General features: G+C 39.4%; 3 protein-coding genes and 1 long non-coding RNA gene across 5 annotated transcripts; 2 read left to right on the forward strand and 2 right to left on the reverse strand.

Annotated features, from left to right (window-relative positions):
* Positions 1 to 8: 8 nt before the first annotated feature.
* nedd8 (NEDD8 ubiquitin like modifier) lies at positions 9 to 3,306 on the reverse strand. The gene is made up of 4 exons (XM_083993237.1): positions 3,096 to 3,306; positions 2,902 to 2,949; positions 2,699 to 2,781; positions 9 to 1,390 (listed from the first exon to the last, which is right to left on the reverse strand). Exons 1-4 carry the CDS (start codon positions 3,111 to 3,113, stop codon positions 1,261 to 1,263), a joined length of 279 nt encoding a protein of 92 aa, XP_083849363.1. The 5' UTR covers positions 3,114 to 3,306; the 3' UTR covers positions 9 to 1,260.
* Positions 3,307 to 3,602: 296 nt separating this feature from the next.
* On the forward strand, positions 3,603 to 6,703 carry gmpr2 (guanosine monophosphate reductase 2). Its single transcript, XM_083993230.1, has 10 exons — positions 3,603 to 3,689; positions 4,192 to 4,332; positions 4,485 to 4,604; positions 4,690 to 4,773; positions 4,866 to 5,039; positions 5,173 to 5,254; positions 5,607 to 5,713; positions 5,902 to 5,944; positions 6,098 to 6,257; positions 6,361 to 6,703. The coding sequence occupies exons 2-10, from the start codon at positions 4,246 to 4,248 to the stop codon at positions 6,548 to 6,550; spliced, it is 1,047 nt and encodes a 348-aa protein (XP_083849356.1). The 5' UTR covers positions 3,603 to 3,689; positions 4,192 to 4,245; the 3' UTR covers positions 6,551 to 6,703.
* Positions 6,704 to 8,211: 1,508 nt separating this feature from the next.
* On the forward strand, positions 8,212 to 10,835 carry LOC311002039. Of its 2 annotated transcripts, none has more exons than XR_014596215.1 (3): positions 8,212 to 8,282; positions 8,820 to 9,136; positions 9,512 to 10,835. It is a non-coding gene; the product is annotated as an uncharacterized lncRNA (long non-coding RNA). The 2 variants fall into 2 exon arrangements; XR_014596216.1 differs by having other exon boundaries at positions 8,820 to 9,118.
* Positions 10,836 to 11,132: 297 nt separating this feature from the next.
* On the reverse strand, positions 11,133 to 13,061 carry LOC311001916 (uncharacterized protein; the record flags this gene model as incomplete). Its single annotated transcript, XM_083993094.1, has 2 exons — positions 11,624 to 13,061; positions 11,133 to 11,150 (listed from the first exon to the last, which is right to left on the reverse strand). Exons 1-2 carry the CDS (start codon positions 12,944 to 12,946, stop codon positions 11,133 to 11,135), a joined length of 1,341 nt encoding a protein of 446 aa, XP_083849220.1. The 5' UTR covers positions 12,947 to 13,061.
* Between the last annotated feature and the right edge of the window lie 1,972 nt (positions 13,062 to 15,033).

Here is a 15,033-nt window from a genome sequence, read left to right on the forward strand (position 1 = left end):
TACAAACACAGCAAACACTGCTTCTCTGCACATACATACAAACCAACCTAACAATATTCATGTACAGTCAACTGAAGCTTCCTTTTCTTCTTCTCGCAGCAGTAAAAATATGCAATCGGCACAAAAACAAGTGATTCTCAACAAAATGAAGCCACATGAAATGTTATAAAACATAATCCTATTGAGTGAACATGTTGTCTGTTTATGAAGCGGGTGGGTTGACACACAATAGGAACTTCTAATAGGAACAGTTTGACATTTTGGGGAATGATCTTTTCTTCCATTAAGAGCTGTTTATTAGCACAAAACGACTGGAAACCGATTGTCTGGCTCCAATGATGAGAAACTTCAACTCGACTACTGTAATTAACATGTTTTATTGTGTTTTATTTTTGCATCTTTGACAGAGTTTAATTCATTAATCATTTCATGGAGGGTTACACAGCAGACCTGTCAAGTCGCCTGGTAGCCGCTGAGAACCGAGAACCAATCCAGCACATAATCCTCCCTAAAGCTTCAACAGGCATTTCAAACTTTATTTATTGTATTTTCTATGGATTAAACAAACTAGTTACAATGTTAAACTTCAGAGGTGACGAACGGCGAGTTAAGAGTGTTTCCCATCCTCCTCTCACAAATCTAAACTGAGCTTCACAGGAGAGGATGACGTCTGATATGTTGAATCAGCAGCTTTGGATAATTATACTACGTACGTGCATGTGGGGAGCGACGTGTGTGTGTGGGAACAGAATAAAACAAGCATGAAGCAGAACAAGCAAACTAACTTCCCCACAGCATCTCTATATGTCCGTTATCTCTGCTCCGCTGATGAACACAGATAACATCTTTGTTTGAATACCTTGGGGAAACTCTGCTCCTCCTGTTTCAGAACTGTAGAAATAAACACAAAAGTATTTCCAGCAATCAAATGAGCTCTGGGTTGTGGATCTATTACCAAATATTGTCTAATTTTTGAAAGTAACGTGGCCTTTTCCTCGCCAGTTTGGCTTAAACATGAGGAGTGTCAGTGGGGAAAATGTTTTTTACAACATTTTTTGTTTTGTTTTTTTGGCTGAGGAAAGGAGCGGCCACCACAAACAGAGCCCGATTGATCTAACTCTTTCTACCAACGGCTCCGTTGTTGCCTACAATGCCACCAGGTGACTCTGCAGCTGGTGGTGGTGGGGGGGCTGTGTGACTTCAGTGTATCCTCTTTAAGTGTAGGCATTGCAAAAGCTAAGGCAGGTTTTGTAGTGACGGCTACAACGCAGGCGCAGAGTAGAGGCACCTTGGAGAGCGGAGCGCGTGGTGGCCTCCTCGCAGAGCAAGGACCAGATGGAGAACGGAGCCTCCCTGGATTTTGTAGTCTGCAGCTGTTTTCTCATCGTTCCTAAAGGAATAAGATGCAGAGCAAAAAACATGTCAGGAAGCAGAATAACATCTTTTTAAAAAACTTTACTTTACTGAGACAGGATTTCACAACCACATAGCTTTCAGAAGCCAATTCCATAGAAAACAAAAACATTAAAGCAGAAGTAAGTGGTCCAGTCGTTTTCGCTAATGCTGCGTTCCAGGCAGGCTTTTGAAATCGTAAATTACAGCTTCAAGTCACAACTTACGACTTTGTAGCGTTCCAGGCAACCCACTTGTGTTTTTCCGACCTGTTTTACCGGTGAAAGTCACTATAACGGCCACTCGTAACTTCCGACCAGTGAACTCGTACCAGATCGAACTGGTACCACTTCACGGTCGGAAAAATACGAGTTTCCTTGAACGCACCATAACAGTCCTCGTCCCTACGTCACCACATTCACGGCGTCCCTTGGCTGCACACACAGCCCTGCATGCCGTTCTCTCTCCTCATTGGATAAAAACTGTAGGATACGATAAATGTTTTCTCTTCGGCTCAGAGCAGAGCAGAGTGACTGACAGACCCGTGTTTCAGACCAAACACTCTATGTAAGTGATTGCTGTCGGAAGATATAACTATTTAAGACTTATATTAACACAAATATATCACTTACTTCTGCTTTAATTATCAGATATTATAAAACATACTTCTAATTATTGTCAATAAACCCCCAGATGTGCTGAACGACACTGGGTTAAGGACCGGGGATATTTGGAATCAGGTGCGGAGGTGCCTATTGTCATCGCAAATGCTGTTTTGAAGGACTTTAAAAGTGGAGTTTGTTTTGTTTTGTCAATGTCAATGTTTTGTTGTTATTGTCGCTATGTGGTTAGCTCTGTTTGTCTTTTGCTTGTATGTACTGTTAACTATAAATATTCAAAATGTAAATAATTAAAAAATAAAATAAAAATAAATCCCCTGAAAAGAAACAAGACTGGTCAGTCTTGCAATAATGGGTTGTATTATTATGACAGGGTGTAGTAGTCTTTTATAAAATGCCAGCACTTGATAAAAGCTGCTAGTTTTAGTTCTAGTTTTAATTCATTTTTATGTATCTTAAACCTCTAAGACTGTTTTCTGCACCACACATTTATTTCCCCTGGTTACAATAAACTAAAGTCAATGCTGAGCTGAAGTTGAATATTTTCCAACTTCTCATGCACTCAACACATTTGTTACTATTGAAGGTGCAAATCATTAAAAAAAAAAAAAAAAAACTTGTATCCGGAATCTGCCCAACTTTATGCTTTTAATTAAGTATAAATTAAAAGTCTGTCTTTATCTTACATCTGTTTTCCACTGTAGATCAACCTCTGCTGCTGTGGAGGAATCCCTTCCTTCTCCTCCACCCTTTCTTTAATCCGCTCCACCTGGATGGGCATGATTGCAGAAAAACATTTAACACACATTTATGAACTGCTTGTTATTATATATATATATATAACACACAGCGATAAAAGGGATGAAATAATGGATAAGGCTACCAATACCTTATCTGTGGGCTCTATGTCAATCTCTATCTCCTTGCCAGTGAGCGTCTGTGATAGAGATAATGTCAGGTTATTGTTAAGAAATGCATGACCATAGATTAAACTCAGTGACTCAGTAATATTTTCTGTTTCTTAAATGACTGGCTAACAGGTAAAAAAAAACCGTGCTAATCGTTGTACTTGCTCTGTCTTACCTTCACTTTTATCAGCATCTTTGTTGACTTGTTTTTATAAACTCCACTGGTGCGGGATCACTGGTGTTATTATGTTAACTGGATCTAGATGATTTGACCAAAAACGGGTTGAGATGTTAATGTTGATACGGTGTTTAATGAAGAAACTCGATATTCCCTTACAAAAAAAAATGTTCAATGGGTGTTTCCTGTGTTTCTCGTTGGATCCTACCGACCCCCTTTTTTCTGTTGTCAACGGTTCCGCTTCGGCTAATGTCAGACTTAGCATTAGCTTAATTTACCGTCGAAAAAGCGACTAAATAACATCCTAAAATAACGCGTATTAACGTGAGCATTGTGTTGACAAAAACAAGGCGAAATGTGTTTTATAAATACCTTGAAAAAATAACCGTTACGACATCAGCACAACGTGACGTAAAGCGAGTCTCGTATTTGTAGTTTTTCTCTACGCACCGCCCACACGACGCGGACCGTAAAGAACTACACGGCGGCCGTCAGTTGGTGTCCGCCATCGTAAAGCTTCCCACGGAAACAGGAGGAAGGGAAACAAGGCAGCGCCACAGAGAAAAAAAAATCAATCATACTTTTCTGAAGGTAAATACAGAATTGTTTGCTAAATATGTAAGAAAAGTAATTATCTGGCTAACATATATCTTATGCTAAGGTTACTTGTGATATGCAAGTGGGATAAATTATGACGTTTTAACTGGTGTAACCTTGAATTTTGACGTGGGAGCAGAAGAAGCGACGTTGTTCTGATCTGTGTCGTGTGGGCTAGAGTCAGTAGCATTAGCAATAGCAACTCCAGTAGCCTGTAAGCTGCTGAAACTGTCTTATTACACTTGTAAGTTATATAGAAATGTAAGTGTAAGCACTGATCTAGCGAATAATGCCACATCTTAAAAAAAAAAAAAAAGATATTTGCTTTTGATGATTTTAATGGGCTCCTTTCCTCCCATACAGCATGTCTGTGTAGTTACTGTCATTTAAACCATATGTCATTGTGTGATTGTATGAAGAGGAGTTAAAAAAAGGTGCAGGAAAAGCTACAGCACAAAGCACCCATCCTGATCTTTGACCTCCTTCTTTTTCACAGATTCAGGGACACACTACTTTGTTTCTCTCTTTTTTTTAAAATCCTGTTTCCAAAATGCCTCGCATTGAGAATGACATCAAGCTGGACTTCAAGGATGTGCTCCTACGTCCAAAGCGAAGCACACTAAAGTCTCGGAGTGAGGTGGGGTTTTCTTTTTTATTACCTACCACATGAAAACTGACTGACCTAAATGCAGATATTTCCATTCCCTGAATGATTAGTCATCCCTTAGTTATGACAGATCGTTATCACCACTTGAACAAATCTACAAGTTCTCGTTGTTTTTGTTCCAGGTGGACCTGATGAGGAGCTTCACCTTCAGGAACTCTAAAGGGACCTACAGAGGGATCCCCATCATCGCTGCTAACATGGACACTGTGGGGACTTTTGAGATGGCCCTGGCCTTGCACCAGGTAGTGCCATGGGATGTGTGTAAAATGACTTATTAATCACAAAGCAGATGTAAATATCTTCATTAATGTGTTGCTCTTTGCCTAGTTCACCCTCTTCACCACGATTCACAAACATTACTCCGTGGACGACTGGGTGGAGTTTGCAGCAAAACATCCTGAATGCGTAGAGGTACAAATTCGTCATATTGGCCTTTTCATTTCAGTGTTTTGTAATGATGGCGTTGTTGACACATCTTGACACATTTTCTGTTTATCTCCCAGAGTGTAGCAGTCAGCACAGGGACCGGTGACAATGACTTTGAGAGGATTTCAGCCATCGTGGCGGCGGTGCCTCAGCTGAAGTACATCTGTGTCGACGTGGCAAACGGCTACTCTGAACACTTTGTCCACTTTGTCAAAGACGTCAGGGAAAAGTTCCCCACACACACCATAATGGTTTGTAGAAGTCTGTTTAACCTTTAATCTACAGTGTGCTGGGCTGGGAAAAAAAGAAAGATTGTTCACTAGTTACCATTTCCTGGATGAGTCATCATGACGGAGACATTTTCTTTTAAATATTTTTTCTCAGGCAGGAAATGTGGTGACAGGAGAGATGGTGGAGGAGCTCATCCTGGCTGGTGCTGACATCATCAAAGTAGGCATCGGGCCAGGTGAACAAAACCTAACACTTACTAACACAGTCCATCCATGCAGACAAATCATAATTACTTTATCGTGCCAAACAGATGTTCACTTTAAACTTTTAATAGGCCTCAGGGTTGTTTTCATAACCATTTACTATTTCTTAACACAAAAGCATCCTTACCTGTGACACATTGTTAATTTGTAAATACACTTCATACATAACAATGCATTTCATTATGCAAATAATTGAAACTGCCTAACTGTCTTCATATAGGATTAGAGGACTATTCCTCCTTGGGAATAATTGGCTATAGGCAAGAAGTTGTACAATATATATTATTATTAGTCATCCTTTTGTCCCTGTGTCTTCCTGCACAGGCTCTGTGTGCACCACCCGTAAGAAGACAGGGGTGGGCTACCCTCAGCTGAGCGCTGTGATTGAGTGTGCAGATGCAGCCCACGGACTGGGCGGCCACATCATCTCTGTAAGTGACTCTCCGATTAACTGTAAAACCTTAAATAATGTCCCTTTACACTGTTATTATTAGATATGAGGTGTTACTGTTGTGAGCTGTTTGCCACCGTTTGTCTAAGAGTCTGCACACATGCAGCATGATGAACATGAAGTCACATGTGGTTGGTTTTGTCTTCTCATCTCCTCTCTCTCTCACAGGATGGAGGATGCACTTGTCCAGGAGACGTCTCAAAGGCCTTTGGTCAGTTGTTTTCTTTTTCTCTTTTATTCTGTGTTCAAATAAACTTTCATTCATTCTTTTTTTCTTTTTTTTTAATTGAACTCAAAATCCAGCCATAACAAGAATTATTTCTATTAAAACTAGTTTGTTTGGCTTTTTAAATGTGACTCTCAGGTGCCGGAGCAGACTTCGTGATGCTGGGTGGGATGCTGGCAGGTCACTCAGAGAGTGGCGGCGAGGTCATTGAGAAAAACGGCAAGAAGTACAAACTGTTCTACGGAATGAGCTCCGACACAGCGATGAAGAAACATGCAGGCGGCGTGGCTGAGTACAGGTCAGTGGTTTTCTGGTTGTTTTCCAGTTTCACTGATCACTAACCTACAGTGTGCATTGACGATAACACTTGTATTTTATGTTTCTATATTTCTTCCATTCAGGGCTTCAGAAGGCAAGACAGTCGAAGTTGTTTACAAAGGTCCAGTGGACGTGACAATACGAGACGTCCTGGGTGGGGTTCGCTCCACCTGCACCTATGTTGGAGCAGCAAAGCTGAAGGAACTGAGCCGCAGGACCACCTTCATCAGGGTCACCCAGCAGCTCAACACCGTCTTTGGCAACGACAGCTGAACGTCTCAGTCCTGCTTCAGATCGAAGGAGAGGTCCTCTTCACTGCCTGTCTGACCGCGACAACCTGTTTATCCATTGGTCATGTCTACACACAAGTGCATAGACACATACATTAATATAAACTCACTGTCTTTTTAACCTTTTTTAAAAAAGCACACAGACCCTGAGTCAAATAACATGAATGTTAAATCCCTCTGTGTTTCAGGTCTCTGTGTGTTTACACAGTAAGATGGAAACTAGAGCTGTAACTCTTCATCTTCCTTTGTCTTATTATTCCAATGCAAGATCCTGAGTGATGGTATGCAATTCAGTTTATTCTACATGTTTCTAGTCTGTGCTGGGAATACTAAAAGCCTTTATTACTCATATATAGCAGATTATTTAATAGTTCTGGCTAATTTGGAAACTAAAGTATTTTTTAGAAATGCAATCATTCCCTCACTCATGATGTTTTGCACTTTAATGATTTGAGAACCTAATATTTAGTTTCTGTTATTGTTTCATTGAAATGTTGGTTTGTTCTGGCTCCTACTTTCATGATTCCTTTTTTCTAATAGCAGGTGAATTAGATTTGAGATAATATATGACCCAGTGCACTCTGAATGCAAGTACAGAGGGAACATGCAGTAACTAGTCTTTTAAGGCCAACTTGATAGTAAAAGTGTTATTCATTATAATATGCAGATTTTGTATTCTCTTGTTCTAGCTTCCACTGATCCATACCAAAGTCTGTGTGGGCCAAATTAATTTACGATTTGTAGCCTTTAAAACAACTGGTCATTCCTTGAATTAGCCGTGGGAGTTTTGCACTGCAGGTATTGGGTGTGGTGTCACAGTGTTGGATTTGTAGTTACTCAATTTAAAACAGTTCTCATATGATCTGTGTTGTTTCATTTTGTTTCATTATTGTCATGTGGGTGTGAAAGTGGTGTTTTTATGTTGGCAAAACATAGAATTATACTGCAGTTTATATATCTCTTTTTTCATTTCACCTTTTATCCGGTCAATAAAAACATTCCACATTTTACAATTTTACTGGCTTTATTACTGATTGAAACATTCATAATTTATACATGTTTATGACCCAAAAACCAAGGATTTAATTGTTGCATTTTTGCTGAAAGATCCTGTACATTTGAGTGCAATGACAAATTGACCACCACAAGATGGCGACAAACACCTTACCTTGCTGGGTGCATTACAAGCAGTCTAACAAATTAACATTGCAAAGATATTACTATGCTCATGGAGAAGTGGATTCATATTGAATTTTGCATTCAAGAACTGTGTCTATGCGTTCACTTGTATGTGTTTGTATCTGTAAAGTGTGAGGAGTCTCTGAGAAACAGGAGGAAATAATAAAGGCATAGGAATGTGCATAGGAAATTTAATACAATAATCTGTCATTTATGCACACAGTCTTTATCATGCTCATCACAGAAACCTGCCTCTTTTTTTATTTACATCTTACAAAGGGTTTGATGCTACATATAAAAAGCAGTCATTGGATAATGGTAATAAGAATAAAGTTTCATTGATTAAGCACTTTTCATACAACATGATTGTTAAGAATTCTTCAAGTTAGAGATGGTTTTGTATTCATGCTTTTATTTTTGAAGTGAGTGGGCGTTTTATTTTGAAGACAGTTTATGCAGTTTTTCTTCCTGCCTCACGTTCTCTGATTGACCTGTTGTGTGTTGTGGTACCCGCTGTCACCGAAGTCACTGACGATGTAAGTTATGGTCATAGTGATGTGAAATGAATATGTACATGTGGCTTAATTACCTTTTCTGATAATGATGTGTAGCTCCTGGTGTATAGTTTTGCACTCGTTATTAAAATGTCCGTTTTCTCCATAAGCATGGTAGCCTTCATATTACTTTCGGTTTACATGTGTGTGCTACATAACTAAAAGTTAAAGCTACATTCATGAATACTAAGTGATTGACACTGAGATAAATGTATTTTATTTACTGCGGAGCAATTGTTTAGCCTACTGTGTTGAATTGCATATGTTTAAAGCAGTACACAGTGATAATTAAGTCCTTTATTTCTTGTGATTTCTTGTGTCTCGTGTGCTTTCTGGCCGAAGCCTGCAGTGGTCAATTAGGCTAAAATCAGCATCAGAGGTCACACTACACTCCTCAACAATGATGTAATACTATGAGCTTCACAAACCATAATATATATGAACACAAGACAAACAGGAGTTAAACCAGTCACACAAAGAATCACACTGACCTAACAGGCCTGTTTTAAATTGTTCTAGACGCTGACTGCACATGAAGAGGAGCAACTATTTTTACAGGTTAAAGTGAAAGTGTCAACAGTTGTTCACGCTGCTTTACCTGAACAAAGTCCATTGAAGACACTGCAGCAGAGGGGAAAGGAGCAGCAACGACTCAAACACTCAAACAACACACAAGATGCAAAGATACACAGTTTTTGTGCAGGGTGTGAGAGGGGAGAAGATGTATGTGGACCTGTGTGAGACAGAGGAGCAGTTCAAGAGCATGACTGTGCTCCAGCTGAAGGAGAAGATATATCAGAGGCTGCAATACGACATAGGTAAACGCACCGACTGAAGTAAAGAGCCACTGCTGACACTGACAGTACAACACAGTTAACATGAACATTAATGATTGATTAACATTTAGAGGAAGGAAGCTGGAGCAAGTTAAAGCATTTTAATAAGGTGCTGCTGCTGTTGTTGGATTAATCAGTTTGTCCAATAATGTAAGACAAGAAATAAAAAGATGGCTTAAGTTCAGGAAGTAGTGGAGCTGGGCATAAAAGCCCCCCCCCCCTTCTTTTTACTGACACTTACAGGCCTCAACTGTACCGTTCACATGAACATTTTATTGTCGTTAAAATGCTAATTTCTGTGAGTAGGTGAGTTAATTAATTTAGCAAGATGAAGAAGGAGAAATAAAATTTACTTATGGTTTTATTTTTGATCAGATGTGGAGGCTCTGAGGTTGATCTTCATTGACAAGCTCCTGTACGAAGACTCCCGCCTGCTGTGTGAATATGGAATCCAGCACATGTCAGACATTTATGTGGCTCTAAAGGTGTGTGGTGGTGGAGGACCGCTGCCTCCTGACAGAGAACATGGTGGTATGGGAGACAAGGACGGTCGAAACCGAAGCATGGAAAAGCTCTCTAATTTTCATAGCTGTAACTGATTTGTGACAAACTGACATGTGTGAATGAAAATCGCAATATGCTCAGTTTAATCCATATGTGAAGAAGTAGGCTAGCACCCTGTAGCAGACACAGCAAATTTTAGAAGGAAAAAAGAAATTTTGACGCATGAAAGTATTTTTTCCCCTCCATTTATTTTTGTGATAGCACTGCCTGCTTTGTAGGTCAACTCATCAAACTTACATCAACTGTGTGTCTATGTAGATATCTTTCATGCAAGTTGTTTGTGCTAATGTTTTAGTTGTTAGCTGTAAGGTAAGCAGGTTACTTTACGTTCGTGGCTACAAGGGTCTGTGTTACGGCAATTTAGTATGTGAACCTTTCCAACCAAAAATTTTATTGCATTATATGTTTTCTTTGAATTTCAGTTTGCCTAGGTCGTGAAAGACAAACACAAAAGGGTTAGGGTTAAGGTAATGATCAGACTATGGTTGACAGTAACTAATATAGGCTACTTGAGGGATACACACACACGCACACACAAACATCAATTATGTTAAAAAGTTAAATGTTAAAGGTTTTTGATTACAATGTTACATTTCACCCCGGGGTGTGTTACAACTAACCCAGACTATGGGTGAAGTGTAACAATTCACTCCTTATGTTTGAGACTAAACCATGCATTTTCTACATTGCAGAGATAACAGCTACGCCATTTAACACACATGTAACTTTGTCTCACAAAGTCTCATTTTGAACGCACTGGCTTAAAAGAGCTCCAGGAAACAAACAGAAATGTCAAACATGTTACAACCATGGGGTGCCATTGAGCTCAGTGGGTAGAGCAGGCACCCCCAGATCAAATCCCGACTCCAGTGGCCCTTTGCTGCATGTTGTTCCCCCTCTCTCAACTTGATAGCAGAAGTGTTATTTGTTATCATATGCAGATTTTGTATTCTCTTGTTTTAGCTTCCACTGATATACCAAAGTCTGTGTGGGCCAAATTAATTTATGATTTGTAGCCTTTAAAACAACTGGTCATTCCTTGAATTAGCCTTTGGAGTTTTGCACTGCAGGTATTGGGTGTGGTGTCACAGTGTTGGATTTGTAGTTACTCCATTTTAAACAGTTCTCATATGATCTGTGTTGTTTCATTTTGTTTCATTATTGTCATGTGGGTGTGAAAATTGTGTTTTTATGTTGGCAAAACATAGAATTATACTGCAGTTTATATCTCTCTTTTTTCATTTCACCTTTTATCCAGTCAATAAAAACATTCCACATTTTAAAAGTTTACCTGCTTTATTACTTATTGAATCATTCACAATTTATATATGTTCATGATCCAAGAGTCACAGATTGTATTTTGCATATATGAGTTTACACCAAAATGCTGAGAGAGCTTGTACATTTGAGCGCAATGACATATTTACCACCACTAGATGGCGACAAACACCTTCAACACACAGGCAGAAAACCATAGCAATATACAGTGATGTTACTGGGTAAGTTAGAAGCAGTCTGGCTAATGAAAATTGCCACAATTAAATATATATTGATCATGATAGTACATTGCCCATAGTGTATGATAAAAATCACCTAATGACTGATATTTGCACTAACATAATATTTTTATTCACATCACCTTAATGCAAATCAATGACATTGATACCTTTGTACCTCTTAGCTTTAATGATCAATAGGTCCCACTTATTACAGCAGTTCACAAACTAGCTCTGTAATGAACTCGCCACCAATTGTTTTTCCACAGGAACATTGAGGCCTCTGAGGTTGCTGTGAAAGTGATGATCCAAATAAGCCCCCTTTTTTGGTATTCAACAAGCTATTTTGCCCACAGGAACACCTCCAATAATGCTGCCAGTTGTCACTACTTTGGTCACTTTCTGCCCCCAGTTGAACAAAGGGGACTAGGTCCTGGTTGTTGAGGCTCATGGTGATTGTGGGTATTTCTTCCCTCTGGTACTGCCCAGTTCTTCTGAAAAAAGACAATGTGGAAGCAGCAAAGTTCCAAAATACTTCCAATATTTCAGGTCGTGGTACGTCCTCTTCTCCATTTTCCCCCTGACGTATGATAAATGCAGGGGAAACCCTGTACTGTTTTCCTGTTTTGGCCATGTTACCTGCCTGCATCCTAGCACCTTGTGAAGTGCTGGATGCATCACCACAATCATTGTACCCTGTCATGAGACAGCTCAGCTGGTTATCTTTGTAGCGAAGACCATAGACTGGTCCATCCCTCAAGTTTTTGTCACATAAACCAATGGTCCAATCAGACTCTTTGGGAAGACGAACCAGCCATCTCTGGAAGTTCGTTACTGGCTTAGTGCTACGGATTAGGAGAGTAGCAGAGCATTGTCCCATCCAACTGTTGTAGAAAACTGACCTGTTGTCTTTGGACAGTGACATGTTGGGGCTGAATGTCTGTGGCTCAAAGATCAGGTCTGAACCAGTGGAAAAGATCTCCTGGTGGTTTTCTGGATCAACCAGCATCAACAAGTCTCCCCTGAACTCTTCTGCTTGCCTCAACATAATTTCACCACTCTGTCTGATCTCCTGGACTAGTTTGTCACGGTCGCTGCCAGGCTCCAAGCCTTTTCTCAGATCCACGGCCTTGGCCTTTTCCACATCCTGGTGCACCTGTGAATACATCTGCAGGAACCTGAAGGTATCTTTCTCATTCTGTGCTGCTTGCATGCTGCTCTTGCTGGTTTTGATGGACACCATACGAGCAGAGACTGAACTTTGGATGCTGGTCAGGGAAATATCACGCAGCTTGGTCACAGCCTCAATCAGACGGACACTAGACTGACTCAGCTTCTCCCTCTCACTCTTCTCCCACTTCTCCAAACTCACGTTCTTGTCATCAGTTTTCACCAGGAGAGCCTTCTGCTCATCTTTGAGCTTTTCCATGAGATCTTTGTGGGCTGTGGAGAAGGTCTTCATGTTGTGTAGGCGGTGCTGGTCCTCAATGGCGCAGGAAACGCAAATACAAGTCATGTCATCCAAGCAGTAGTACTCCAGGAGTTTGCCATGCTGGGGGCATTTAGTGGTGCCACTTAACGCCATAGGCTCAGTCAGAGGATGGGTTTGCAGTAGTACAGGTGTGGTCAGGTGGACCTGCAGGTGCTGGACACACATGGAGATCTCACATTTCATGCAGGTCTTCCGTGCTGGTTTCCTGTCCTCCTCGGTGCACATGTCGCAGAGGATTAGTTGCTGATTGTCAGACATGTTAAATACAGGAAATCCCTGATTTTACTTTAAAGTGATAAAGAAAGTCCATATGATCCTCCTTGGTTGCTCTGATTGAAGAAGAAGAAAAGTCTAAATTTACTAAACCCTGTTGTTTACCAGTTTTCTGATCTGTCGGTCTTTTGTCAGTACACTCACCCACTGCAGCACTACTGAGCAGTTTAGTTTCTCAGTAAGAGGTCATATGATTATAAAAACTGGCAGCTATATCAAACTCACAGGGTGGAGCTGTTTTATCAGCAGACTACATTGAGTTTACTGTGAAGTTTCATTTAACACTAAAGACACCATTAACACAAATACATGTTTGTGTAACTCTTTGTGTGAGGAACAGGATTAAGGATAAACATAATTGACACAGACAGAATGTATTAAAACAAAAACTCTTCGAACCAGAAGGCAAAAATCCCTTGTTGATCTGATCTGAACATGTACTTTTGCTTGAATAATAATAATAATAAAAAAAGAAGATACTGAACGTCTCAGTGTTGTTTCAGATCGAAGGATAGGTCCACTTCACCTCCTGTCTGACCCCTACAAGCTGTTTAGCATTGGTCATAAGTGAATAGACATGTATATTAGTATCCTGTCCTTCTTTACCTCTTTTTTTAAAAACACAAATAGATATTCTTCCATTTGGAATTTAAATGAGTCAAATAACATTAATGTTTTTTTTTTTTTTTCTCAGCCAATTGTGTGTCTACTGTCTACTGTTTTATTATTCCAATGCAAAATACTGGGTTATATAACGCAAATCAATATCTACTACATGTTTCTAGGCTGTGCTGGAAATACTAAAATCCTTTATGACTCATAGCAAATTATTCACAAAGCCTAAATATGTATTAATAGCTCTGGCTAATTTGGAAACTGAACTGTTTCTGACATGCCATCATTCCCTCCCTTGTGATGTTTTGCACTTTAATGAATTGGGAACCTAATATTTAGTTATTGTTCAGTTGAAATGTTGGTTTGTTCTGGTTCCTACTTTCATGATTCTTTTTTTTTAAATAGCAGGTGAATTAGATTTGAGATAATATATGACCCAGTGCACTCTGAATGCAAGTACAGAGGGAACATGCAGTAAGTAGTCCTTCAAGACCGACTTGATAGCAGAAGTGTTATTCATATAATATGCAGCTTTTGTATTCTCTTGTTCTAGCTTCCACTGATCCATACCAAAGTCTGTGTGGACCAAATGAATTCATTCATGATTCATAGCCTTTAAAACAACTGGTCATTCCTTGAATTAGCCTTGGGAGTTTTGCACTGCAGGTACAGTATTGAGTGTGGTGTCACAGGGTTGGATTTGTAGTTTTTTTTAAAACAGTTCTCATATGATCTGTGTTGTTTCATTTTGTGTCATTATTGTCATGTGGGTGTGAAAGTGGTGTTTTCGTGTTGGCAAAACATAGAATTATACTGCAGTTTATATTTCTCTTTTTCCATTTCACCTTTTATCCAGTCAATAAAAACATTCCACATTTTAAAAGTTTAGATGCTTTAATACTGATTGAATCATTCACAATTTATATATGTTCATGATCCAAGAGTCACAGATTTAATTTTTGCATTTGAGTTTACACCAAAGTGCCAAAAGATCCTGTACATTTGAGCGCAATGACAAAATTACCACCACTAGATGGCGACAAATACCTTAAACACACAGGTAGAGAACCATAGATACATACAGAATGTGTTTGATCAAAATTATCTTACTGGGTACATTAGAAGCAGTCTGGCTAATTAAAATTGCAATGGTTAAAATATATTAAACAAGATAGTACATTGCCCATAGTGTATGATAAAAATCACATTACCGATATTTGCACTTACATCATATTTCCATTCACATCACCTTATTACAAATCAATGAGATTTATACTTTTGTACCTCTTAGCTTTAATAATGATGATCAATGAGGCCCTGCCAATTACAGCAGTTCACAAACTAGCTCTGTGATGAACTCGCTGCCAATTATTTTCCCACAGGAACATTGAGATTCTTGAGATGTGTGTGAATACATATTACCATGTCTTGAGTTATTACAGTAATGACTTTGCCCA

This window comes from Trachurus trachurus (assembly GCF_905171665.1).
Source record: "Trachurus trachurus genome assembly, chromosome: 18".
NCBI lineage: Eukaryota > Metazoa > Chordata > Actinopteri > Carangiformes > Carangidae > Trachurus > Trachurus trachurus.